The sequence below is a fragment of the Camelina sativa genome, chromosome 12 (assembly GCF_030686135.1).
Source record: "Camelina sativa cultivar CO46 ecotype springtype chromosome 12, ASM3068613v1".
NCBI classification, from domain to species: Eukaryota; Viridiplantae; Streptophyta; class Magnoliopsida; order Brassicales; family Brassicaceae; genus Camelina; species Camelina sativa.
In genome coordinates, this window is record NC_141891.1 from 8,067,512 (window position 1) to 8,094,528 (window position 27,017).

At 34.2% G+C, this 27,017-nt stretch overlaps 4 protein-coding genes across 4 annotated transcripts; all 4 read left to right on the top strand.

Annotated features, from left to right (window-relative positions):
• The first annotated feature begins 10,669 nt into the window (after positions 1 to 10,669).
• Positions 10,670 to 15,034, top strand: LOC104730932 (putative respiratory burst oxidase homolog protein G). The gene is made up of 11 exons (XM_010450178.3): positions 10,670 to 11,379; positions 11,464 to 11,620; positions 11,735 to 11,783; positions 12,017 to 12,130; positions 12,229 to 12,660; positions 12,853 to 13,245; positions 13,318 to 13,529; positions 13,629 to 13,731; positions 13,823 to 13,875; positions 14,055 to 14,572; positions 14,690 to 15,034. The coding sequence occupies exons 1-11, from the start codon at positions 10,944 to 10,946 to the stop codon at positions 14,797 to 14,799; spliced, it is 2,577 nt and encodes an 858-aa protein (XP_010448480.2). The 5' UTR covers positions 10,670 to 10,943; the 3' UTR covers positions 14,800 to 15,034.
• Positions 15,035 to 16,037: 1,003 nt separating this feature from the next.
• LOC104730933 (uncharacterized) lies at positions 16,038 to 18,384 on the top strand. Its single transcript, XM_010450180.2, has 4 exons — positions 16,038 to 16,325; positions 16,884 to 17,038; positions 17,149 to 17,421; positions 17,556 to 18,384. The coding sequence occupies exons 2-4, from the start codon at positions 16,913 to 16,915 to the stop codon at positions 18,189 to 18,191; spliced, it is 1,035 nt and encodes a 344-aa protein (XP_010448482.1). The 5' UTR covers positions 16,038 to 16,325; positions 16,884 to 16,912; the 3' UTR covers positions 18,192 to 18,384.
• A 3,142-nt stretch (positions 18,385 to 21,526) lies between these two features.
• On the top strand, positions 21,527 to 23,131 carry LOC104730934 (CASP-like protein 1F1). Its single transcript, XM_010450181.3, has 3 exons — positions 21,527 to 21,967; positions 22,502 to 22,616; positions 22,801 to 23,131. The coding sequence occupies exons 1-3, from the start codon at positions 21,786 to 21,788 to the stop codon at positions 23,014 to 23,016; spliced, it is 513 nt and encodes a 170-aa protein (XP_010448483.1). The 5' UTR covers positions 21,527 to 21,785; the 3' UTR covers positions 23,017 to 23,131.
• A 444-nt stretch (positions 23,132 to 23,575) lies between these two features.
• Positions 23,576 to 24,862, top strand: LOC104730935 (acyl carrier protein 4, chloroplastic). The gene is made up of 4 exons (XM_010450182.3): positions 23,576 to 23,831; positions 24,001 to 24,096; positions 24,184 to 24,306; positions 24,492 to 24,862. Exons 1-4 carry the CDS (start codon positions 23,772 to 23,774, stop codon positions 24,621 to 24,623), a joined length of 411 nt encoding a protein of 136 aa, XP_010448484.1. The 5' UTR covers positions 23,576 to 23,771; the 3' UTR covers positions 24,624 to 24,862.
• The last annotated feature ends 2,155 nt before the right edge of the window (positions 24,863 to 27,017 follow it).

The window sequence follows — 27,017 nt, forward strand, 5'->3', positions numbered from 1 at the left end:
TATTACTTTAATCTTTTGTTAGCGTATTACCAAAAATATTACTTTAATCTTTTGTTAGCGTATTACCAAAAATATTACTTTAATCTTTTGTTAGCGTATTACCAAAAGTATTACTTTAATCTTTTGTTAGCGTATTATGTTAATACGAATTTTGCTAATGTACTATTTTGTTAATTGTAGTGATTTATTATGCAACACGCAGTATAGCGCACAACAATTTTGTTTAATAAAATCTTAACTAAATCAGTCTAATTCGATATATTTTATATTGGTGTTGTTAAAATAGTAAAATAAAAATTTAACCTATACTGAAGTATCATATTTTTTAATATTATTAATTCAACCTTGTCATGTCATATAACTCGTCTACAATATAACATGTTTGTGTTATTTTGAAAATTGAATATTTAAATATTAATAATTTTTAACTTTTTATTAAGTTTAGATATATCAATTATAACTTTTTCAAACTGAATTGAACTGTTTATTTAGTTTATAATTGATATATCTAAACTTAATAAAAAGTTAAAAAATATTAATATTTAAACATTCAATTTTCAAAATAACACAAACATGTTATATTGTAGACGAGTTATATGACATGACAAGGTATATCAATTAATATTTAACCGTATTAAGTTTAGATATATAGACTAAAAACCCAAATTAAACTTGCAATATACCATGAAACTATATTTGTTTAACACAATCTTAATTAATTTTGACATACATTGGTGTTGTTAAAGATATTAAATAAAAATTTAACCCATATTGAAGTATCGATTAATGATTTTTTATTATTATTCAAAATTATCCCGTTAGATATATAACCGTCATGCAATAACTCATTTGTGTTCTTTAGAGGGGGTTATTGGTTCTATGATTTTAATGGATTTGGAAATCCAGACAAAAATCATGTGTTATTCAATCATTGATTTTAAAATACTTATCAAAATGATGGGTTATTGGTTCCATGATTTACAAATACTTGTTAAAATCCCATGTTATTCATTCAATAATTTGTTTTTGGATTTCAAAATCCACATTATGTTTTAAATGGATTTGAATGGATTTGAAAGTGTAAAATAGAAGGATTCAAATCCAAGGATAAAACATGTTATTTCAAAATCCATGTATTTTGATTTCTAGAATTTACAATTCCATATGGATTTATAAATTACCTCTCCAATAACACCCCCTTAATTTTTAATATTTATATATCAGTTATATATTTTGAACTTCTTAAAAATTTAAAATTTACTATATACGATAAATTTACTATATATGTATGTTGAAGATAGTTTTTATATTAGTTGAGTAATATATGTCTGTTTTAAAAAATTCAAATCACAATATGTGCAGAAAAAATACATTTTTAGTAATTTCATGTATCATATGATGATTCACAACAATTAAAAATTAAATTCAAACAAATATATATATTAATTTAAATCTGGAATAAATCTTCTAAATATCTATATTAATTTTTAAACATTATATATATGAATATTTAAAATATTTTAATTATGTTTGATTATAAGGATAGTAGAGAAAGTTAACTAAACTTGTTTGAATATAGATATAACATTTAATGCTATTAAATGCTTAGACTTTCCAAAACAGATTTAAATAGCAAAAAATGCTGCAAAAATACTAGTATAGATTTTAAGATGTATTAATTTCAATATATCTTCAAATTAAGGCAATGCATATAGTTGACAAAAAAAAAAGAAGGCAATGCATATAATTAGGGTGTCATTTAAATCAGTGCATAATCATTTTGTCACAATTACTCCAGATTTCCAAAGTTTAAAACTAGTATTGAATATATTTACTAATTCCATAACGTCTACATTAATTTAATATATTCTAAACTAGTATTGAATGTAAAAAATCAATGCATAAATCTATAGAATCATTTTTTTGCATTAGTTTATACATTTAATTGGTTATAAATCAATTATAAATTGTTGACAAAAAAAATCAATTATAAATTAATACATATGTATATGATTATGAACTTACGAAATAAGGAGTTTAAGGATCCATGTTTTTTTTACTAAATGATGTTTGATGATGATGTTGTGTGATGATGCTATTGTTTTGACTTGATCTTGTTTGATTGTTATTTGTTACTGCTGTTTGACGATGATGTTGTTGTTTGCTGTTTTTTTTTTTTTTTACTTAATGATGTTTGATTGTTGTTTTTGACTTGATGCTAACTGAAATCTTACTAGAAACATCCTTTAATATGTGTCATGCTAATTCTACCATCTTTTATTTAAATTTGAGAAATTGAACAATGTACTTCTCTCTCGTGACATGTGTAAGTTATATTTATCTATTAATGTTGGTGAGACTACCTTTATCAAAATAAATTATAAGTTATCCAGACAGCCAGGGTAAGGCCTCTGCACCTTACCGAGTTGGATTATATGTTTCACTCTGCTGAGCACAGCAACAATGTTGTTGAGGAGTTCCCGTTGTCTCTTCCAAATCAAATTCCTAGGCTTCCAACTGGTGATTTTAGGGTGGGCCAACAGGTCTTTGAAGACGGGAACACATGGATACCAATCTATGATGTTTACCTGGTAAACTAAGTCTTTTTTGTCATATGTTATTTATATTTATCTCACCTGTGAATCTTATATGTGTCTCACTTGTTTATCGGGTGAATCGATAAACCGTCAAATTAAATCCAAGAATACTTGGATGATTTTGACTAAATTGTATAGTTCCAAAAGAGCACGCTCCTTTTTTAATCAGGTAAACAAGTTTTTTTAGTCATATATTTTTATTTATCTCACTTAATTGTGTATTTACCTACAAGTTTTAGATATTTTTGGATGAAATTTTTGGGGTTGTAGAGATATTTGAAAACATTAGGAGTCAAATTATCTGTTATGGGTTTGTAATTTGTAAATAATAAATCAATTTTTGTAACTTTGAAATTGTGGTGAGGTATTACAATATTCATTATATGTATTATTGTATAATTAGGGGAAAATGTAGATATTGTAAATATTTGTTTGAGACTAAAGAGTAAAAGTGAATGGCATAGACAATAATTGTTAGTTAAGGTCTTGAGGAGTTGACAAAACGGCCAAAACAGGAAAAAACATAAGCTCAAGTAGGCCGACATGTCTCATATTCCTTTGAAATAGTATAGCTGACGTTTTTACATGTTGTAATAGTCCTTCAGGTTTTTTTTTGTTTTTTTATATATGAATATTTTAGAATTGTGCACACAAATGAATAAATCATGTAGTTTTGTTTATTTTCAATCTAAAACATCATTAAACATCTACTTCTACACAACTGAACCTAGAAAACTCTAAAACATGTAAAACATCATTAAGACATTAAACATCTACTTCTACATGTTTTAGACTAAAAAATCCTTTAATGAGACCGAGATCTTTTTTACTTACAAAACCCTGAAAAATTAGATACTTTATAAGCCTAAGTCGCTGAAAAATAGATTGAGAAGCAAGCGACATATGTTATTTTGTCTAATCCAACTCCAGCAGTAGACATGTTGCATGGTGCAAATAATCCCGAGTAAGGAATATGACAAAAAATAGATTGAGAAGCAAGCGACATATAAAACATGTACTTTGGGAAAAGAAAAAAAAATTGGGTTTAGGAAATATCAAGTTTAATTTACTGATTGTCTCAAATATAAAGCAGTAAATTACTATAAACAACTCGACAAAAAAAGGAAACCGCAACTGCTATCAAGAAAGTCAAAGGAAAGATTTTTGTCAAACTATCTAATTTTTTGCATTTCAAAAAAAACAAAATAAACTATCTAATTTCTTTTTCATTTGAAATCTCTACATAATTTATAAATCTGAAAGATGTCAAAACAATATATTATATCATTTGAACAAAGAAATAAGGATTTAACCAGAAAAAATGGAAGAAAAGGAAAGATGTGTTTTAACTGGCTGCATGTGTCTTTAACAAAAAAAAAAAAAAAAACTGGCTGCATGTGACCCCTTCCTCCATAGGTGGATCCTCCCATGAGGTGAGGATACGTGTTTTATTCAGTTTAGTGTCCACTAGGAAACATAATTCGATTAACATAATCATGTTGGTACGTACTGTTTTTTTTTTTTTTTTTGTGTTTTGTCAGCGAAGTCTTGAATTCCAAGTTGCAATGGCTTTTCTTAAATAAACCACGACTATTAAATAAAAAAGCTTTTTAAGTTGTTGTGACATGATTATCTTTAAATTTGGTTTATGTACTCTATTAAGCTCCTTGCATATAAGAAAAGCGAATTAATGTTTTTAATTTTGAAATGGCAATGACTTGTTCTTCCACGTATACACAGTTTCCCGAGAATCAAAACTGATGGTCCCTACGGCGCACCAGCAAAAGACTACAAGAAGTACGAGGTGGTTGTGCTGGTCAGACTTCGGATTGGGGCCACTGATGATCAGCATTATATATCAAGGATATTATCAACGGCCAAGGAACATGTCCAACTCAACCAACTCGACAAGAATTCACAACATGATCCACAAGGTATAAGAACGAAACTTTCAAGACACGAAAGGCTTACTTCTACTGGGTAACTAGGGAGCAGGGCTCATATGACTAGACTGGTTCAAGAACATTATGAACGATATTGCAGAACGAGACAAAAGTAAAGTCATTGAACTACAAAACTATTGCATGCACCAGCGTCTACGAAGAATGAGAAGTTCGTTCAGCCCTCATACATATGCTTCAGTCCCTAAACCATGCCAAGAGTAGTTTAGACATCGTCTCTGGGACAAGGGTCATGTCCCACTTCGCCAGACATAATTGGGAAAACGTCTACAAACAGATTGCTATGGATCATCTTGGCTCTAATGTTGGTAAGCTCTCTCTCTCCCCTTCATCTAATCATCCAGTAAGCGTATGATTGTTTTTTCGGGCTGGTTCTCAGAAATTAAGATTACTGATAGATAAATTAAAGTAACTGAAAGTAAAGTAGAAATATTGAAGTTTTGTTTTATTTCAACTCCTTGAGGTTTTACAAAGATGGGTTTGTCATACTTATACATCGGACATAAACCCTAGTTGATGCAGACAGATGTCATCATCTCTGTACACAAGATGAATCAAGGGCTGCAAATCTGTTTGATGTCTTCATGTCTCCTTTGTCGCTTAGCTTGTTGACAGCTTTAGCTTTAACCGTACAGTCTTCAATGGCGATCTTCTTCTGATCTCTTTGCGATTTAGCCGTTGGAAGATTACACTGTTGGACTTTGTTGGGTTGGACCTTGGTGGGCTTCGCTCGTTCTATCACACGGCCCAACTTACCAACGACACTGTTTGGACTAGAAAGCAAATGTTCTGCTTTTGTACTAACATCCCCCCTCAAACTTGGTGTCGGAGGAAGTCCTACGCCGAGTTTGCTCCTAAGAAAGTTGAAGACGTGGAACGGGAGTGACTTGGTGAGAATGTCTGCGATCTGTTGAGTTCCAGGAATGTGTGTAACGACCAATGTCTTCAAGGCAACTCTTTCCCTAACATAATGATAATCAATATCAAAATGTTTTGTTCTCTTGTGAAAACCTGGGTTTGCAGTGAGGTAGACTGCATAGAGGTTATCACAATACATCTCCGGTGTATTTGGAAGAGCTATACCCATTTCACGCATGACAGAGCTTACCCATTTTACTTCAGCAGCTGCTTCCGATAGAGAGCGATACTCTGCTTCAGTTGAGCTTCTTGACACTGTTGGCTGCTTTTTAGATGACCACGAGATAAGATTTCGACCAAGATAAGTACAATAAGCACCAACTGATCTCCTACCTTCCTTGCAATTTGCCCAGTCACTATCACTGTAGGCCTTTAAAGCGAATGACATTTTGCTGCTGTAAGTCATTCCCATTGTAATTGTACCTTTGATGTACCTAAGGATCCTTTTGAGAAGATGAAAGTCTGAAACTGAAGGCTTGTGCATCTTTTGACAGACGAGATTGACAGCAAACTGAATATCTGGTCTCGTTAATGTCAAATATTGTAGCTTCCCTGCTAAGCTCCGAAAATAGGTGGGGTCAGAAAAATCTTCCGCCTGATGCTTGACCTTGTCCAGTTCAAGAGGAAGGGGTGTTGGCATTGGTGCACAATGTTCCATTGAAGCAGCAATGAGCAGGTCTTCAGCATATCGTTGCTGTGACATGAACAATCCATCAGAGAATGTTTGAATTTGGATACCAAGAAAGTATCGAGCCTGACCCAAGTCTTTCATCCGGAACTGCTTGTTGAGTTCTTCTAGCAGATGAGTGAGTGTGGTTGAATCATTGCCAGTTATAACCATATCGTCCACATACAGAAGCAGAAGGATTGTGTTACCATTGTGCTCGTATGTGAACAAGGAAGGATCATGGTGACTACAGACAAAACCAAATTCAAGTAAGAATTCACTAAACTTGTCAAACCAGGCTCTTGGAGACTGTTTCAAGCCATATAAAAATTTATGAAGGAGACAAACATAGTCTGGTTTTTCTGGATCAACAAATCCAGCAGGTTGTCTCATGTAGACTGTTTCCTTTAGATCCCCATGTAAAAAAGCGTTTTTGACATCCATTTGTTTTAACTCCCATCGCTTAACTGTAGCTGTGTGAAGTACCATCCTCAGTGTTGGAGTTCTAACCACAGGGCTATATGTTTCTAGATAGTCTATTCCTTCCTCTTGGTCGAATCCTTTAGCTACTAAGCGTGCCCGTAGCTTGTCCAAGGTTCCATCAGCATTGTATTTGGTTCGAAAAACCCATTTATTTCCCAGAACATGCATATTTGGTTCAGGGGGAACTAAGGACCAAGTATTGGCTTCTTTGCAGTTCCCTATTTCCTCTCCCATGGCATTAGTCCAGCCAGGATGCTTTAAAGCAGCTGTGACTGTTTTAGGTTCTGGTTGAGAGACTTTGTGAGTAAGCAACGCATATCTTGGATTGGGTTTTCTAATACCACTCTTTCCTCTGGTCACCATAGGATGTTGATTAGTTACAGGGACGGGTTCATCTGAGGTTTGAAGAGTGGGTGCTGTAGATAGGTGAGCCAATGTATTTGATGACACATCCTGTGATGCATTATTTGATTGAGAAGGCTCTTGTAATGTAGGAGCGCTGTCGCCAATAGAAACAGGGTCTAAGCCCGTCGTACGCTCAGTACACTCCTCCATTACAGAGACAATGTTGTCTGAAGCTACTTGCAAAGGCTGTGTAACTTGTTCTGAAATCGTTACAGGCTGGGAAACTTGTACTGAATCAGACGTGCAGGTTGAGGCAGCAAAACTTTTATACCAAGCAGATGATAGAGGTGTGCTGTCTCTTTGATGAAAATGGCTATAGATAGTCGAGAAAGGGAAAGCAGCCTCATCAAAAACTACATGTCGACTGATGTATACTCGACCTGTAGGAGGATAGAGGCAACGATATCCTTTGTATTTTTCATTATATCCAAGAAACACACATTGTAAAGATTTGGGATCCAACTTGTTATGAGCATAATCACGTAATGTTGGGAAGCAGGCACAACCAAAGGATCGCAAAGCAGAGTAGTTAGGGGTTTGACCAAAGGCTTTTGAAAAAGGAGTCTCTCCATCCTTGAGTTGAGCTGCAGGAAGCAAGTTGATGAGAAAATTTGCTGTAAAGAATGCCTCTACCCAGTACTTAGTTGGAACTTTACTTTGAAACATCATAGCAAGACCTAGTTCGGTGATGTGTCTATGCTTCCTCTCTGCTAAACCGTTTTGCTGAGGTGTATGAGGGCATGAGAGAAGTTGTTGTATATCGCTGTCTTGCAGGTGTTGCAGAAACTGTTTACTTATGAATTCGCCTCCACCATCACACTGAAAGCACTTAATCTTGCAATTAAACTGATTCTCAACCAGCTTTTGAAACATAACGAAGATTTGAAAGAAGTCTGATTTCATTTTGATCGGATATAACCAACTGAACCGAGAATAATTGTCAACAAAGACTACATAATAACGAAATCCTTGGACAGAGTTTATTGGAGAGGGTCCCCACAGATCATAGTGGACTCTCTCAAGAACTCTAGAAGCAGAAAAAGAAGATGAGATAAAAGGAAGTCTTGAACTTTTTCCTAGTTGACAAGCTTCACACACTGTCTTAGTGATTTTATTGAAAGAAATGCACTTGTTCTTGGCTAACTGTTGGAGGACTTGACTGTTAGGATGACCAAGTCTTCTATGCCACACTTCATCACTTGCAAGATGTTGTTGTGCAGAGTAGAAGGCTTGCATTTTCGGTTCCCCCAAGCTGTAGTGATCCTTATGCAGATTTCCCATTACCAGTAGCTTCCGTGTTGCCTTATCATTTATACGAACACCCTCATCATCAAATTCAAAGGAGCATGGATAGTCTCTAGTAAGCTTAGACACAGACAACAATGATTTAGCAATGTCAGGGCATACAAGAACATCTTTTAAAGGCAAATTACCTGAAGAGGATGCAATACATGCGGAGCCTGTGTGAGTAATGAGGAGAAACGTTCCATCACCAACCATCACAGAGTCTGAACCAGTGTAGGGTTGTGAGTGATTGAGGACTTGTGGACTGTTTGTGACGTGAGCCGAAGAACCCAAGTCTGGAAGCCACTCATGACCATGTTGATCAGTAACGTCAGTAATCCGCATTGCAGCCAATGCAACAGGAACATCTTCACATTGGTGGCTGTTATTGAACCTATGCCAGCAACGAAGCGCAGGGTGACCATTCTTGCCGCAGATCTGACACGTCACATTCTGAGAGTTTGATGGATGTGAGACTTGCTGATGAAAGCCTCGTCCCTTTGTTGAGTATGTGTTACGGCCACCACGTCTGTTGTTTCCCCTGCCTCTACCATTGTACTGTTGCTGAGAGTGATAGGATTCATTGGATTGAGACACTGCAAAGGCAACATGTGGTGACACTGTATTCTCAACCAAATAAGCCTGAAGCCTGTCATCATAGCCAGTAAGCTTCGGGATTACATAATTCAAAGTAGGACAAGAAGCAGAGTCAAGAGCATTCTCAATAGTGGTTTTAATCGGCTCATACTCTCGTCCTAATCCATTCATAGCTGCAAATATTTTCATTTTCTCTGGAACCGGACTACCAACAGCAGCTAACTGGTCACAAACACTCTTAAGTTCCCTAAGATAAACCGTCATAGTCTTTTCTTTCTTTTGAAAAGTCTGCAACTTTCTCTGAAGTTCGAATAGCCTAGAGGAGGAAACCCTATTAAAGTGATTTGCCAGAGTAATCCATACCTCATAGGACGTTGAGCAGTTCTGAACAACACTGAGTATGTCCTCAGCAAAGGAACCAAGAAGCCACGACTTGACAACGGCATCTGTTCTTAGCCAGTTCTGCTGCTCTTGCTGAAACTCTGGATTCGGTCTCTCTGTTGTAGTACCGTTGATTCCAGGAACGCTGACAGTAGGTGAGGGCACAAGAACAGAACCGTTGACGAAGCCTATTAGACCTTGACCCGTTAAAAACGTCTCGAACTGATTCTTCCAGAGAGAGTAGTTTTGTCCATTGAGAGTGATGGTTACACAGTTTGAGATGTTAAGGGAAGGAACTATGTAAGAAGCCATAGATCTGTTTACCACGGTCTCAGAAAGACTGTGCTCTGATACCATGAAAGTAAAGTAGAAATATTGAAGTTTTGTTTTATTTCAACTCCTTGAGGTTTTACAAAGATGGGTTTGTCATACTTATACATCGGACATAAACCCTAGTTGATGCAGACATATGTCATCATCTCTGTACACAAGATGAATCAAGGGCTGCAAATCTGTTTGATGTCTTAATGTCTCCTTTGTCGCTTAGCTTGTTGACAGCTTTAGCTTTAACCGTACAGTCTTCAATGGCGATCTTCTTCTGATCTCTTTGCGATTTAGCCGTTGGAAGATTACACTGTTGGACTTTGTTGGGTTGGACCTTGGTGGGCTTCGCTCGTTCTATCACACGGCCCAACTTACCAACGACACCGTTTGGACTAGAAAGCAAATGTTCTGCTTTTGTACTAACTGTAACCTCTTACGTCAACTTACATGATATGCTGATTTCACGTCGCACTATTGGAGTCAGGTCATGGAAAAATATTAGAATATTAACTTGAGTTTCACATGTTCAAAAGCATTGATATAGTCATATAGTAACAGAGGTCTAAAATATAGATTTGGTATAGTCGTATTAGGTGATCTAATTTCTGACTTTAAAGAAAATAATGATATTGATATCAATGATTACGGTGGAAGACTTGAACTAAAACGAAAGTGTTAATGGTAAACCTGGTATGGATTATGGAAACAAATTAAATATTTCAAGATCAGGGAAAGTAGAAACCCCTTTCGAGAATTAGTTGGACGTTGGTGTTTTTAATTTATACTTTGACGTTGGTGTTTTTGGAATTAGAGCTTTTGATTTTGATAGATGAATGATTAACGAGGGATATGTTTATTAAAATTGACAGTCATGTTGTAAGATTTTTTTTGTAAAAAAACGTTGATGAAATTTGGTATTCGGTGTTCAATGAATCAACCAATGAAAAGTTAACAAAAATTCAAATACAAAATCGTGGGCCTAAGTAAGTCTATACACGTTTCACGTTTGTCTCAATTTGTTTACATTAAGTTGGAATATATTATGTGCGTCTGTTCTGTTGATTGTCTGACGAGCGTCGCCGTCGCCTCTTATAATATAAAAAATGACTACGCGAATATTTTTGGTCGTCTAAATCATCTTACAAACACAAAGAGTTTCAGAGATCTAAAGAGAAGACTTTTTTTTAAGGAGAATACACTTAAAATTTTGTTTCTAAATCGTCCCTCCTTTTACTTACAGAGCATTGACTTGAGATGCAAGAAACAAATTGTTCCGTTTAATCATCGTTTTTTTTTTCTGCTCTCGTTTGGTTTCGCGTTAAAACAATGCAGAGAGTGAGCTTTGAATTACCGGACTATCATCATCACTCAGACACAGAGGCTGAGAAGAGCAGCGATGTAGTTCCGTTGAACGGATCATCGCCGTTGACCAACGGAAACCTGGCGATGGAAAACCTTAGAAACACGGCGGCGGATGAAGAATCGAGCGTGAAGGAAGATACGGAGCTGACGACGGAGAAACGAAACGGTCGGGTGAAACTTACTAACAAGCTCAAACGCTTGAAATCATCTGTCTTTGGAGAGAGTAAGCCAACTGGATTGGACCGTTCAAAGTCAACGGCTGGTCGGGCCTTGAAAGGGCTCAAATTCATCAGTAAGACCGACGGTGACGCTGGATGGAGTGCCGTGGAGAAACGGTTTCTTAAGATCACGGCCACCACTGGTGGATTGCTACTTCGGTCAAAATTTGGTGAATGCATAGGTAAAAATATTTATCACTAGGGTCTGAATTATATTTAAGTTTGGAAAGGATTTGGATCTAAATAGAGATATTAACATATTGCAGGGATGAACTCAAAGGACTTTGCTTTGGTATTGTTCGATGCATTATCTAGAAGACAGGGTGTGACAGGGGATGTGATTGATATGGACCACTTGAAGGAATTTTGGGAACAAATAAGTGACCAAAACTTTGATTCCAGGCTTATGACATTTTTTGACATGTAATTTTCTAATCATTATAATCATTTTTGTTCTTTTTGTTTCATTTATCTGGTTTCTCTACAAGTTATGGTGATGAATGTAAAGTTTGAGCCAAAGGGTTTGTGAAATTGCAGGATGGATAAAGACGCCAATGGTAGACTGACGGAAGACGAAGTTAGGGAGGTAACATTTTCTAAGACTAATATAATTATGAGGTCTTGATTTTTTCTCAAACATTGAAAATCTGATTATTTTGTGTAAATTTCAAACACAAGTAAATATGCTAAAAACTTGTAAATGAACCCAAACGCATACAAAAAATTCAACATCTTGATATTTGTCTTTGAGAAATGCTTGAAGGGTGAGATTAAATTTGTTGATCCTCTGTTCTGTATTTTTTTTTTTGTGTTTAACAGATCATCAACCTTAGTTCGTCTGCCAACCATCTGTCATCTATCCAGAAAAAGACTGATGAATATGCAGCTATGATCATGGAAGAGCTTGACCCTGATCATATGGGGTACATCATGGTAAATTCTCATGATGGTCATGATCTGAAAACCAATATTTGTGTTTCCAATATATGTAGTTTCTATATGTAATTAACTTTGTGGTGACATTAAAACAGGTGGACAGTCTTAAGAGATTGCTTCTACAAGCGGAAACACAATCTGTAAGCACAATTAGTGAAGACAAAAAGGAACTGAGCGACATGTTAAGTGAGAGTCTCAAGCCTACGCGTGACCCTAATCCGTTGAGGAGATGGTATCGTCGACTTAGATTTTTCGTACTGGATGGCTGGCAAAGAATTTGGGTGATAGCTCTATGGCTCACCATTATGGCTATCCTATTTGCGTACAAGTATATCCAGTACAAGAATCGAGCAGTGTATGAGGTGTTGGGGCATTGTGTGTGCTTGGCCAAAGGTGCAGCAGAGACGCTGAAGCTAAACATGGCCTTGATTTTGTTACCTGTATGCAGAAATACTATCACGTGGCTTAGAAATAAGACTAGGTTTGGTGTTTTTGTCCCTTTTGATGACAACATCAATTTTCACAAGGTAAAACCACACAAATTTCTTGTTATTTTAAATATTTATGCTAGTGTAGTGGTTGAGGAATCGCCATATCGCTCTGAGGATGTGACCAAAAAACATAGTTTATACATTCTTCGAAATACTGCTAACCTAGATACATATAAAATACAACTTTTTATCATTTATATAGTAGTAACTTGACGCCTAAACAAACAGGTTATAGCGGTGGGAATTACGGTAGGAGTAGTCATACACGCCGTGGCCCATTTGGCTTGCGATTTTCCACGGCTAATCGCGGCAACTCCCCAAGAATACATGCCTCTCGGAAAGTTCTTCGGGGAGGAGCAACCGAAGAGATACTTGCATTATGTGAAGTCAACAGAAGGAATAACAGGACTCGTAATGGTTCTCTTGATGGCTATTGCTTTTACACTGGCTCTGCCTTGGTTTAGACGGGGGAAGCTAGAAAAAAAGCTTCCAGGGCCACTTAAAAAAATTGCGAGCTTCAATGCCTTCTGGTACACTCACCATTTATTCGTTATAGTCTACACTCTCCTTGTCCTTCACGGATACTACTTGTATCTCAGTAAGGAATGGTACAAGAAAACGGTGAGTACTTCAGTGTTCAACATTTCCAAAATCGTTGAAAAAACGTTACTAACTTGGGGGTTTTGTTTATAGACGTGGATGTACTTGGCAGTACCAGTAGCTCTCTATGCATGCGAGAGATTGATACGAGCATTCAGGTCCAGCATCAGGACAGTCAAAGTTCTTAAGGTAGCCGCTTATCCTGGAAAAGTATTGACTTTGCAAATGTCAAAGCCTAAAAACTTCAAATACATGAGCGGTCAATACATGTTTGTAAACTGTCCAGCAGTCTCACCGTTTGAGTGGTACGCAATAAAGAACACTCTTAATTATGAGTCAACAACTCTAAACCCATTTCAGTATATTTGGATGTGGATTTTATTAATTTATACATATCTCTACAGGCATCCATTTTCAATAACTTCTACACCACAAGAGGACTTTCTGAGCGTTCATATAAAATCACTAGGAGATTGGACAGAGGCTATCCAAGGAGTCTTCTCTGAGGTCCTATATATACACTTTTTAAATCTCTCAAACTTATATACATTTATCAGTCTTGGAGTCGGGGAAAGATAGTTTTGTGTGTATGTCTCAGGTGTCTAAGCCATCTCCGGTCGGAGATACATTGCATGGTGCAAATAGTCCCCGGTAAGTATATTCTCTTTTTCTTCATATATTTATTATATTGTAAGACTAGTCTATAAATTTATTACGTATACACTTTACATCTAGTATATATAACTCACCATAAAAGACATGTGTGTGTATACCTAAGAAAATATCTAACGTTGTTAATTTTGAAATGGCAATGACCCCTTCTTCCACAGTTACCCCAAAATCATGCTTGATGGTCCGTACGGCGCACCAGCTCAAGACTACAAGAAGTACGAGGTGGTTCTGCTGATCGGCCTTGGCATTGGAGCCACCCCGATGATCAGCATTATCAAGGACATTATCAACAACACGGAGACCAAAGAACAGCTCAGCCAAATGGAGAAGGGATCGCAACAAGTGCCACAAGTTAAGAAAGAAACTTTCAAAACGCGAAGAGCTTACTTCTACTGGGTAACAAAGGAGGAGGGCACATTTGACTGGTTCAAAAACATCATGAACGAAATCGCGGAACGGGACACAAGCAAAGTCATAGAACTACACAATCATTGCACTAGTGTTTACGAAGAAGGAGACGTTCGTTCCGCTCTCATACGGATGCTCCAGTCTCTGAATTATGCCAAGAATGGTTTAGACATTGTTGCTGGAACAAGGGTCATGTCCCATTTCGCCAGACCTAATTGGAAGAACGTCTACAAACAGATAGCTATGGACCACCCTGGCGCTAATGTTGGTAAGCTCTCCTTCTCCCTGATCAAATGAACTAGTAAGCGTATGGTTTGGTTGTTGTAATTTAATTAATGACTACAAAGAAAAGGATATAAACTGAGAATGGATATATAACGTGCAGGAGTGTTCTATTGTGGAGCACCGGTATTGACAAAGGAATTAAGGCATCTAGCTTTGGAATTCACACACAAGACAAGTACAAGATTCTCCTTCCACAAAGAGAACTTCTAAAGACAAAGAAGCAATTCTACCCACAATGCTAGCATGATGGCTAACAAATTAATGAAAATTGTGGAGAGCTAAGCTAGTGTGTCATATTTGTGTTTTGAGGATTGAATTTTGGTTTTTCTTTTTTATGATGTTTATGTGAAATGTATGTTTATGCGCTCTTTGTTTTTGTTTCATTATCTAATATTCAAAACCATGTTCAATATCCTTAATTAATTTTTTTGAATTTCACTTTTCACAGGATTGTGTAGAAACGTATAAACCGCACAACAAAAAGCTAGCTAGTCGCTGTGGATAATCCTTTGGAGAACAACTTTTCTCAAAACAAAAATAGAGAAAGACAGTACAACTTTTCATCGGAGATGCTGTCGTTACATATTAAACAACATTTAACATTTGGCCAAATCAATATTTTGGGGGTCTGCAGAAGTGCAAGTTTGTACAAACAGTCCTAGTAGTGTAGGAAGAGTTTATGAGAATCTCTTGGGCGAGTTTAGGGGATATCTTGCATGCATGCATTCAACTCTCAGTTCATTAACAAAGACACCACCATATACTGTTCCTTAGGTACAAGTCTCGTTCCTTCACTGAAGGAATTAGCTAAGGCGTATAAGCAATAATGCCTTGACTATATGTTCCACTTCCACCACGTTGCCTAGCTTCCTTCAGAAACTATGAACAAATGTCTTATTGAATTTATTCAGAAAGTCAAGAGAACAAAAATAATTATTCAGTTTTCACATTTTCAAAAGATGATTGCACTATAGTGTATGTGCATATGTGTTAAAAGATTACTATATTGAAAACTTTTTGATCTTGTAAAACCAGCTTTTTTTAAATACATTACATGTAACGTTTACGTAAACAGTGATTCGACTAAAAATGTTACCCGTTCTTCCGTAAATTAAACAATATGCTATTTTATTATGTTAAAACAGTTGTCTTCTTTAGAGTTTAGACCAAAAGTCAACTATTTTGACAATTTTTCATATCAATGAAAAAGCGGAATCTTTTTTGTTGGGTCAAAGATGGAAACACGACGGAATGAGAGAGAGAAATCGGTGGCCTAATTTTTTTTTGTAGAAAAGTAAAATGTTTGACAAAATAAAAGTTTGGAAAATTTTAGAATTTATTTATTTATTATTCAAAGAAGGCATGTATATTGCATTATTTAAAAAAAAAAAATGCATTAAAAATTTAAAAATTGCATTAATAAGGGTGCAATTTGTCAAAGTAGTGGTGCTGAGAATGAGCGCGTGGTGAGCACGAATAAGAAGCAAGAAACAGGTTACATACAAAGAAGTAGTATTCATTCTCTCACCAGCTAGCTACCTAAATAATAATAAGTCTTAAAAATCAAAACGCCATCTTCTCCACGTTACCACCTAACCACTCTCATCCACCCTTTTTTTTCTTTTCATATCTCTCCAAAAGGGAATTGAATTGTGTGTATCGTTGCTCACACACGCCTTCTCATCGATTCATCTCATTTCTCTTTTCAATCATCCCCTCCTCCTCCTCTCTTATCCGTAAGTTCTCTCTCTCTCTCTCTCTCTCTCTCTCTGTAACCCTTTTTTGCCCAGAACTTGTGTTTGTGATTTCTTCGCATTGATTTTTGTGTATATATGCTTAGATCTGATTTAGCTTTAGTCGTTTTTTAGAGACAGAGACTCGTTAAGCTCTCTTTTGTGATCGATCACTAGTGCTCTTCTTATTAGACTCCATTGCTCTACTGATTTTGGAATTAGAAATCCCCCGAGTCTTTTTTGATGAGTCTCCTCCACACGATTGCTTTCGTTTTTGGGTTTTGGGTTTGTTCCAATTCCTCTTAAATTTTGTTGGGTTTAATTCAGTTGTTCTTAGATTGACTCAAATGTGATTTCTTTTCGATTGAGATATATCAAAGCTTGGAGGAGGATGTTGTTTGAGCATCTTAGCTAGTTCTCCTCCATATAAATTGCATCCGATACTCTATTACTGTCTGGCCCATTTGTAGAAGAACCCACTAGCATCCTCTGCCTCTCTCTTTCGCTACTTAGCTTTGATCTCGATTTCTTATTTATGATTCCTTTGTTTGTTTGTTTTAGATTCTTGTCCTGTTTTCACCTCAACAAGAATGGATCATTGTACTGGAGAAAATCCCATGGCTTCTCAGTTTGATATTCTCAGATGTCCATTCTTGAGGAACATCAATGAGCCCACTAATCTCTCCTTCTCCTCTTCCTTGCCTTTTCCCATGCCTGTAAGTCAACTTTCTGGTTTGTTCACAAACTCTTTATCTGACATTTCTTGCACCGCATCCAATTCTCATCACATGTTTGTATTGGTTTTATGTGTATATCCTTCCTTTAGGCTAGAGGAGCAGGGAAAGGACCAATATTTGAAGATGGTCCCAATTTTGATACCGCATTTAGGCTTTTCCATGGCCAAGATGGAGTTGTCCCTCTCTCTGGCACCGCTCGATCTGATGAAGCAGAGAAGCCTGTCCCTGTTTTCCATCCACTTGCTGCCAAGGCTGCAACAATTAGTCTCTCATCCTTTGGACCTGGAGGGCCTTTTGGGTTTGATGCATTTTCTGACTTGTTTAAAAATCAAAAGAAGAAGTCTGACTCATCCAAAAATAAGGTAAAGATTTTCATACATTTTCTTGCTCAACATGTATCTTCTTAAGCTTTTTTAGAACGGCAATGTGTTGGCTTATGAGATATCTTTTGTCTTTCTCTTAAGAGCACTGTGCTTACTTGTTGTTTCTCTTTCAGGGAGGAGACCACGAAGCTATGGGTGACGAATGGCTGAAAACAGGAAACTGCCCAATTGCAAAATCATATCGAGCTGTTAGTGGTGTGGCACCGCTTGTTGCAAAGATCCTGCAACCTCCTCCCGGAATGAAATTCAAATGTCCTCAAGCAATAGTCACAGCTCGAGCAGCGATATCAAAAACACCTTTTGCCAAGAACCTCCGCCCACAACCTTTACCAGCCAAAGTACTAGTGATCGGGATGCTAGGCATGGCGCTAAATGTGCCTTTAGGGGTTTGGAGAGAGCACACTGAAAAATATTCCGCATCTTGGTTTGTAGCTCTTCACGCAGCGGTTCCATTCATTGGAATACTGAGAAAGTCAGTGTTGATGCCTAAGACAGCGATGGTATTTACGATTGCTGCGTCAGTTTTGGGACAGGTAATTGGGTCAAGAGCAGAGAGGCGGAGGCTAGCTGAGAAGAAGAAGTTGAGATTGGAGGTACCAAATCCGTCTTCTGTTGAAGCAAATCAGATGCAATTTGCAGGAGTTTCATCAGATGGAAGATGCGGTGATAAAGTGGTGATGAAATGGAATCCCATGATGCTTGATGTTGCAAGTCCTGTGTCTTCCGGAGCAGCTACTGTTGTCTGCTAAACAAGATTTTGTTATCTTCGAAGATTTATATATACATATAATTGTTTTTCTTGTTTTTTTTGGGCGATTTGTATTTAAAAAGTTTCTTAATGTTTGAGAAAAAACAAGAATAAAGCCATTTTTAAAACTGTTAAATTGTATTTAAATGTAAAAGACTTGTTTGATTGAATAAAAAGGAAAGAAAAGTTGGAAATTGAGTTACTGATCTAGCTAGCTTTGGTGTTTATGAATCTCGTAGGCGACGTTGGTTTTCAAATAGGAACAATGTTAATGATGTTCAAATGAGTCGTTCAGTATTGCTGATGATCTTAATGGCATTGCAAGAAAAGCACAAATACAAAGTTGCCAAACATTGCAAAACGTCACTCAAAGTGGTTGATGGTTTAGTGAATAAACATTGCGTTTCGTGAACACTGGTTTGGGTCCACTCTTGCATCTTGCTAAACCTACTCCAAAATTGGTAAACCTACTCTGAAAGTTGGCAGAACTAGTCTAAGAGATTAAAAAGGGAGGCCACTAGGAAGGAGAAAAATCACGGAGTCAATAAGCTTTTGTTCTAAGATAAATGGTTATGGAATATTCAACTCAATAACTAAGCAAGCTCCTAACCACTATTACCGTCAACTATCATGCTCTAAGATAAAGCAATCTTTCTATATTTATTGAATGTTTTATAAACACCTGGACTCCTGGAGTGGTGCTCAAGGATTACCTCATTAACCATAAGCATAGTGATCGAACAGACCATATATATGGCCATCCAGGGCTCATTAATCATAAGCATAGTTATCGAACAGACCACTCCAATAGTCCGATATGACCATACATTAAAAAATAATGGAAACTAGGTACCAACCCGCATATACTGCGGGATAAATTGATTCAAATAAAATATTATGAATAATATTATTATTTAAGATTTAAGATTTGTTTGTGTAAAACAAAATCTCTAAATAAAGTTTATTTTTCGTTTATTCAAGTTTACGTTTATCTTGTGTAAAAATATATTTCACTCGTGAAATATTTAAAAGTGAAAAAAAATTCGTAGTGATGGAGAAAGTTTTGATGTCTTTTGTGTTTCTAAAATCAAATTCACATATTTTATGTTTCACATTGTTATCTATGTCACTATGCCAGTAAATAGGTAAAATAATATTTTGTAGACTAATCTATTTAATTTAAATTAATCTTAATGTAAAAATGCAATGAAAAAATGTATAAAAAGTGATAAATAATCAAAAATTGTAGTTCTAGTGAAAACTTATAGGGTAAAATGATTTTCTATGGTTTTCAAAAAATCCAATAACATGGATATCATGTTAAGATTGTTGAGTCACATATATTTAAATAGTCATTAGAATTTTTAAATAGGAGACAAAGTATTTGTTTTTCAAAAATTTAAACTGGTGAATAGATTTTAAATTGTTTTTTTTTTTGGTAGGCATAGATTTTAAATTGTTTGTGAAATGTTATTTATTTTTAAGATTATATTGTGATAATTAATTTTTAATATGCATGAATAGTTAACAGATTTTTTTAGCGGGAGAATAAGTTTTGCATTTCAAAAAGTTAAATATGTGAATAAGTTTAAATTGTTTGTGGTATGTAATTTACTTTTATGATTATTGTGATAATTTATTCAATTAATTTTTTTAAATATAGTTGAATAGTCATCAGACTTTTTCAAAATAGAAGAATAACTTTAGCATTTCAAAAATTAAATAAATGGTTTATAATTTTTTGTGAAATGTAATTTACTTTTAATAATTAAATAGGTTATGAAAGTGAAAATTAAATATATTTTCGTATTCTAGTAGTTGATTAAATTTTTCATTTTTAAAAATTAATAGAAAAAAAACATTGCTTCATATATTTCAATGACATATTTATGTAAATAATAATAAGAAGTAAGCGCATTTATTAAACAGGTACAGAATCTCTGTGAGCGCGACACCTCAGCTTTTTGGTGAGAATGCTTCTCTATTAATATATAGGAGATTTTGCTTATAAAATTGTTTATTTGGAATACGGCAACGTTTGCAGTCTCCTAGCAAAGAATATGTCATACAATGCTTGCATGTTTTTCTTATATGTGCATGTACGTGTCTTTCTGTTATTTCTTTTCTAGTGTTGTAATTGCGTCGTACAAGAAACTAAAGAGGTGCGTCGGGATTCGAAATAAAACAAATAAGGTTGGAATGTACATCACATGATTTTGATTTGCTCTTACAATTTCCGATAAGTCCCCCTTGGTATGATGGTATAACCTTTGTTTTCAGAAAGTTGAATTTGTTTCTTTTCCGAAAACTGACGATGTGAAATAATAATAACAAAAATGTATAGTATCATGGGTAAAGAAAAATACTCAAAATAGGATGAACAAAGGGTTGTATGTACTATGTACTAGACTTGTTTGCTTAATAGGATGATCAAAATGATTTCATGTGAAATTCGTTTTTTGACATTAAATTATACTCGCTGCAGATTGGCCACCATGCCTAGCTAGTTAATCCTTGTCATGTGTTATCAATCTCTTAATGCATGCACATTAGAAAAATAGTTAGGAATTACGTTTATCATATATACGTATACAATTTCAACTTGACATTTTAAGTGATTTGTGTAAAAGTTACAAATCATATGTTATTCAATAAGTATTTTAAAAAGTCTTTTGAAATCCATTGTTATTGAACTGATGATTTAAAAATCTACTTTAAAATCCACTGTTGTTCAAAACAGTTTGTGGATTTGGATTTTAATAAGTTTTAGGGATTCTGGAGGATTTGAGAGGATTTGTTTAATTAAAAATACATAAATCCAAATCTCATGGTTTTAGGTGGGATTTGAAATTTTTTTACCATAAATCATATCAACTTCCCTAAAATCTATCAAATATCAAAATTTCAAATTTCCTAAATCCCATCAAATTCTCCAAAATTATTGTTTTAATACACTCCCATATAATATCATTTACACATTGGAGATTTGTCAGGAATTTGGCTAAAATCATTATACGATATTACATAGAGAAGATAAAACAAGAGAGCCTAATTTAAGGTTTTACAAAATTAAAAGTAACTATAATTAACTACATGTCGTCTTTAGTGAAAGGATTAGTCGCTTAGAGTATAACTTAACATTGAAACCAAAATCTATATACAACCTGATCCTTGTAACTACTATACATAATATATGAACAGAAATTAAATTAATTATCCAAAAGTGTTTTTTTTCAATTAAGAGAAAAAAAAACAAAAAAATAGAAAAAATGACGTGTATATACTAAGATTTGTTACCAAAATTAAAGTATTCAAACAGAAAGGACCCATCTGTTTAGGCAGAGGATTCGATCATCAAACGTCCTACAAATATATCTTGTTTTGCGATCTCACCCACAAATTAACGTCCTATAAAATCTCTTCCTCTGTCTATCTCTTCTTTTCCAGCACACTTCTCTTCTCTTTCTCTTGTCTTCGTGGGAGATTTGGGATCTTACACAACAACAAACAACAACAACAACAATATCTTTGTCTTATCATTTGTTCTTTTTGACAATTATTTAAGGAAAATAAATCTTGAATTCGAAATACAAAAATGATGGCAGACAATGAAGGAAGGAGAACACCGTTAATGAATCTTGGGGTTCAAGTGTCGATGAGAGTGTTAGCCTTTGGAGCTGCAATGGCCTCGTTGTTGGTCATGATCACTAACCGTGAAGTCGCCTCTGTTTATGGCATTGCTTTTGAGGCTAAATACAGCTACTCGTCTGCCTTTAGGTACCTATATTTTTAACTCATTCTCTCTTTTTTTCGATCTATCATCACTTCACCAGCTTTTGTTTGTTTTTCTGAAGGTGCAATGATCTAATTATTGAAATAATATAAATGATGAAACAAAGCCTTCACCGGCATAAAATTTCACCATTCACGTTAAAAAATATGAAGAAGAAAAAATAACACAAATACGGTTAAAAGTATTGAAAGATGAACAAATATTAAATGAGAAACACCCCTCATGTATGATGTAGGAGAACATGTGGAATACATTCGATCATTAGTTTGCATTTTTCATTTTCATTCATATTTTGTTTTACCTTTATTCCTTTTTTTCTCTTATATTTTACCACTTGAAACTAAAACAAGGACAACCTTAAACCGTGCGATCGATCAGCATTAGACGATACAAGACAAGACTCTTTACTTTCTTCGTATATTATATAGTAGTATATATTATAAAGAGACTTACAATAAAGTAAGAGATCGAGTGATGATGATCAATCTGAAAATGTGTATGATTTTGATGTTTGATAGGTATTTGGTGTACGCACAGATAGCTATCTGCGGAGCGACATTCTTTACACTTGTATGGGCTTGTTTAGCAGTCCGCAGACGAGGACTTGTTTTTGCACTCTTCTTCTTTGATTTGGTAATTATTTTACGTACTTTCAATCTAAATTTTTTTAACTTAAAAAAAATATGAAATATATATGTTCATTTATATACGTGAAAACTCATTATTTTGAATTAATTAGTCTCTTGAGTCTTGACAAATTATTATAGATATGAACGTTTTGGGATGGGTTTGATCATATATATTTTGATGTGTACAGCTTACGACGATAACAGCGATATCGGCTTTCTCTGCGGCCTTCTCGGAAGGTTACATCGGGAAGTACGGTAACAAAGAGGCCGGTTGGCTTCCCATCTGTCATTATGTGCACCATTATTGCAATCGTGTCACTATCTCACTGGCTTTGTCATTCGCCTCTTTTGTACTCTTGTTCCTTCTTACGGTCATAACTGCCTCCGCTGCTCGTAACTACTGATTTTTTTTTTTACATTTTATACTTCATACAATTCCTTTAATTTTACTGCAAGATAACTCAGTATCATTGTTATATACTTGGATTCCATTAAATGAAAATTTGATTTGATACTAAAGATATGAAATTTGTATGATGCATTGTATGTATTTAATTCTTTAGAATATTCTTCTGTTCTTTGTTTAGGAGGAAATACAAGATACATGCAACAACAAAAATTTTAAAAGAGGGAAATTTAAATATTTTCAATCAAACTGTAAAATATGTGTTAATGTAGAAGAAACTCATCATAGGTTTTAAAAAAGGCTGCATGAGGAGTTATAATAATCATAACAAGAGCCACACCCAAAAAAAAACTAATCCCTATGGATGATGATCGCCAAATGAGAATATGTTTACATGACTATAATAATTGTAGTTACACTAAAAATGCAAAAAGAACCAAGATGGGCCCATGAAGTAACACTTGCGTTTTGGATTGGGCCTGTCATAAGTCCACTAAGCAACTATGGGACCCACAGTAGCATGTGCCGTAGATAGGCTGGAATCCTCGAGAACAAACCTCCGCCACAAAACTAAAACCCTTGTGCTTGCGTATCGTATAACGACGCCGTATCTACGTATCTCTCTACTTGCTCCAAACATAAAGATTCACCTTCTTCTCTTTAGAGATTACACCTTATCCAACTAAGAGAAGCCATTTTTACTCTTTTTTTAGGTCTCTTGAGTGAGTTGTGTATTGAGCTTCATCTCCTCCAATGGCTTCCTTATCAACCACTTCTCTAAGCTTCAAAGCTCCGTCCACCAGAATCTCTCAGGTGACTCTACAAAACTTCGGGACATGTTACTGTCTGTTTGTTTTATCACTTCGAAACCTCAAACGTTTTACTCAATTTTAGTCCAGTAACCATCCACATCTTGAGAATTCGCTTTTAAGTTTTTTTTTTTTCCCTAGTTATATTTAAAAGCCATTATGTTGATCATCAGGTGTTGAGGAAAGGCTCAAGTTTTCAGTCTGTGGCCTTTGGTCGTTTCGCGTCTTCAACTTCAAAGACTAGCCTTCGTCTTCAAATCAGTTGTGCAGTAAGTATAAAGTTTTGCTTAACATAAACTTATATTTTATGAGAAATGCAATAAGTTGATTGTAGTAACGTGTGTGTGAGGATATAGGCGAAAGCAGAGACGGTGCAGAAAGTGAGTGACATTGTAAAGGAGCAATTGGCTTTGACTGCGGACACTCCCCTCACTGCCGAATCCAAGTTCACTGCTCTTGGTGCCGATTCTCTCGACACCGTATGTTATATTCTCTCTCTCTCTCTCTCCCTCTCTTTCATATTTATGCCATGTTAATATTTCCTCTGTTTCATAATAATGTGATGTTTTAGCCATTCTCTGTTTTAAAGTATGGTTACGTACTACTTTTTCAATGCAAAAGTTTATGAATATTCATTAGTATTCTTGGATGAATATGGATGTAGGTGGAGATAGTGATGGCGTTGGAGGAAAAGTTCAACATAAGTGTGGAGGAATCTGATGCTCAAAACATTACGACAATCCAAGAGGCAGCTGATTTGATTGAGGACCTTGTTCAGAAGAAACCTGCGGCCTAAAACTCTCCCGGTTTAACAACAACCCACGGTACATCGAACCGGCTATCTTTTTAATCTGACCTATTCTTGGTCATCAGAGCATTTTATTTTGGTATACTAGACCGTTTGTTATTATTTTTTTTTTCTTTTGGAAGCTAAGATTGGATGTTGATGATGACAAAACTTTGGTACGTTGAGATTGATTCTTTGTGGTGATTGGTCTATTATGGCGAATTAATATATAAATGTGTTTTGTACCACTGACATTGACATTGTGCCATCGTTTTGTTAACTAAACCTCAAAGATTAGAAAGGAGCTAGAGTTTGATATTATTGCCTTTGGTTGTTATCTAAGCGTCTACTCAAATAGAGTGTTTTGGATTATCTTAAAACACCTCCTTTAATATTTTTAAATACTTATAATATGGAGTTTTGGAGTAATTGGGTACATATTAATATATATATTGTTTGAAATAAATGTACTTTGTAAACAAAATTCAAAATTGTATGAATGAAATAAAATGAATCAAAATTTAAGTTTTTAGATTTTTTTTTTGCTGAAAAAGGATCTCTGCAAAATCTCCATCTCCTAGGTGGCTGACATTTAGGTTGTTACCGACAAATGTTTATAAATGATGTAGGTAGACAAGTAATCTCTACCTATACCACAGTGACTAAATCAAAATTTTGTTTTATTGATTTTGTACCTCTTAATTTAAGCGGAAGAGTATGCAAAAATAAATTATAAAGCGAATAAAAACAGTTAGTAATTTTATTTTATTGATTTTGTACCTCTTAATTTAAGCGGAAGAGTATGCAAAAATAAATTATAAAGCGAATAAAAACAGTTAGTACCTTTGTTATTAAATCTGCAAGTACTCAAATGCATACCTCTAATAGGTTTGATAAATTTCTTAACTCATTCCTTTCACTAATCCATACATTTTCTCATAATTAAGGTTATGTATCTCAAATAATTCGTCAAATGCATACCTCTAATAGGTTTGATAAATTTCTTAACTCACTCCTTTAACTAATCCATACATTTTCTCATAATTAAGGTTATGTATCTCAAATAATTCGTCATGAAAATATTATTAAATGAATACAAACATGATGAATAAAAGGCAAGAGAGCACTACATTAAAGTGATCAAGGCAATAGAGTATTGAGAGACTTAAAAGTTTTGAAAAACATCAAATTTTAATACGAAGGTTTTTTTAAAAAAATATGATATGTACAAATAGTGATCATGGTCTACTCATAAATCTGCCATAAATATAATATATCTAGGCAACAACAAAAATACATATTGCATTTCAAAATTAAATCAATTACTAAATTATCCCCTATATAATAGAATGGAAGCACACAACAATGTTTTGTAAAATATATAATATTAATAAGTTTGTTACAAATAGGTTATAGATTAAGTTTTATATTATTTGTATTGTCTGATTTATCGTTTTCACAAATATTAAAGATAATATTCTAATGAATCATTTGTTATCATCTAACTTATCATATTAATTTCCTTTATTAAATTATTCATCAAATAAAATCCTTTGATATCTAACTTAACATATTAATTTATTAATTATCATTATACTTCACCTCTCATTTTATATATGAGTCTATTTTGTGAAACAAATAAATTATTATATTATTTATTATAATTAAAAAATAGTTTTATTTCCGGATATACCATAAGTTGAATTTTTAAAAACAAATATAAATGATTCAATCTATAATATTCAAGTTTTAGTAATATTATTCTTTACATATAATATCTATTGAATTAAAAATTTTACTGAGTAACGGGTCAAAATTTGAATATTTAAATTCAATTTCATACTTTTTGTTGAATTTTATAATTTTATATAATATAATAAACTTTAGATAATTTATTTTGAAATATTTTTAAAATATTGAAACTTGATATAAAAGTTAGAAACTATAAACACTCTAAATAGATTTGTTATAGCAATGTCAATAATATGTCATTATAATATAAAGAATTTCAAGAAACCAAGTATATTAAAATAAAAATTATAATAATATATTAAATTACTCATAATATAATAACTTGCTTTTTAAAAACTAAATTTGCAAAATTATGTCTTATAATAATATTCAAGTCATGATGTAGAATATATATTGTTGAAATAACTTCACATACATAAACTAATACAATATATTAAAATTTAATTTTAAAATATAAAATATACAAAATTTTGTATAATGATATTCAAGTCATGATGTAGAATATACATAATATATTGTTGAAATAACTTCATATACATAAACTAATACAACATATTAACATTTAATTTTAAAATATAAAATATACAAAATTTTGTATAAAATAAAATTTAACCAATGTTATAGCACGAATACTTATCTAGAATCATTAAC

Excerpts from the sequence above, each read along its gene's own strand:
- LOC104730932 (XM_010450178.3), top strand. The coding sequence starts at position 10,944 with ATGCAGAGAGTGAGCTTTGAATTACCGGACTATCATCATCACTCAGAC. Across the intron at positions 12,131-12,228 it reads ATCATATGGGGTACATCATG|GTGGACAGTCTTAAGAGATT; the intron begins GTAAATTCTCAT and ends ACATTAAAACAG. Across the intron at positions 12,661-12,852 it reads ACAACATCAATTTTCACAAG|GTTATAGCGGTGGGAATTAC; the intron begins GTAAAACCACAC and ends CTAAACAAACAG.
- LOC104730933 (XM_010450180.2), top strand. The coding sequence starts at position 16,913 with ATGGATCATTGTACTGGAGAAAATCCCATGGCTTCTCAGTTTGATATT. Across the intron at positions 17,039-17,148 it reads CCTTGCCTTTTCCCATGCCT|GCTAGAGGAGCAGGGAAAGG; the intron begins GTAAGTCAACTT and ends TCCTTCCTTTAG. Across the intron at positions 17,422-17,555 it reads CTGACTCATCCAAAAATAAG|GGAGGAGACCACGAAGCTAT; the intron begins GTAAAGATTTTC and ends TTTCTCTTTCAG.
- LOC104730934 (XM_010450181.3), top strand. The coding sequence starts at position 21,786 with ATGATGGCAGACAATGAAGGAAGGAGAACACCGTTAATGAATCTTGGG. Across the intron at positions 21,968-22,501 it reads AGCTACTCGTCTGCCTTTAG|GTATTTGGTGTACGCACAGA; the intron begins GTACCTATATTT and ends GATGTTTGATAG. Across the intron at positions 22,617-22,800 it reads CACTCTTCTTCTTTGATTTG|CTTACGACGATAACAGCGAT; the intron begins GTAATTATTTTA and ends TGATGTGTACAG.
- LOC104730935 (XM_010450182.3), top strand. The coding sequence starts at position 23,772 with ATGGCTTCCTTATCAACCACTTCTCTAAGCTTCAAAGCTCCGTCCACC. Across the intron at positions 24,097-24,183 it reads GTCTTCAAATCAGTTGTGCA|GCGAAAGCAGAGACGGTGCA; the intron begins GTAAGTATAAAG and ends GTGAGGATATAG. Across the intron at positions 24,307-24,491 it reads GTGCCGATTCTCTCGACACC|GTGGAGATAGTGATGGCGTT; the intron begins GTATGTTATATT and ends ATATGGATGTAG.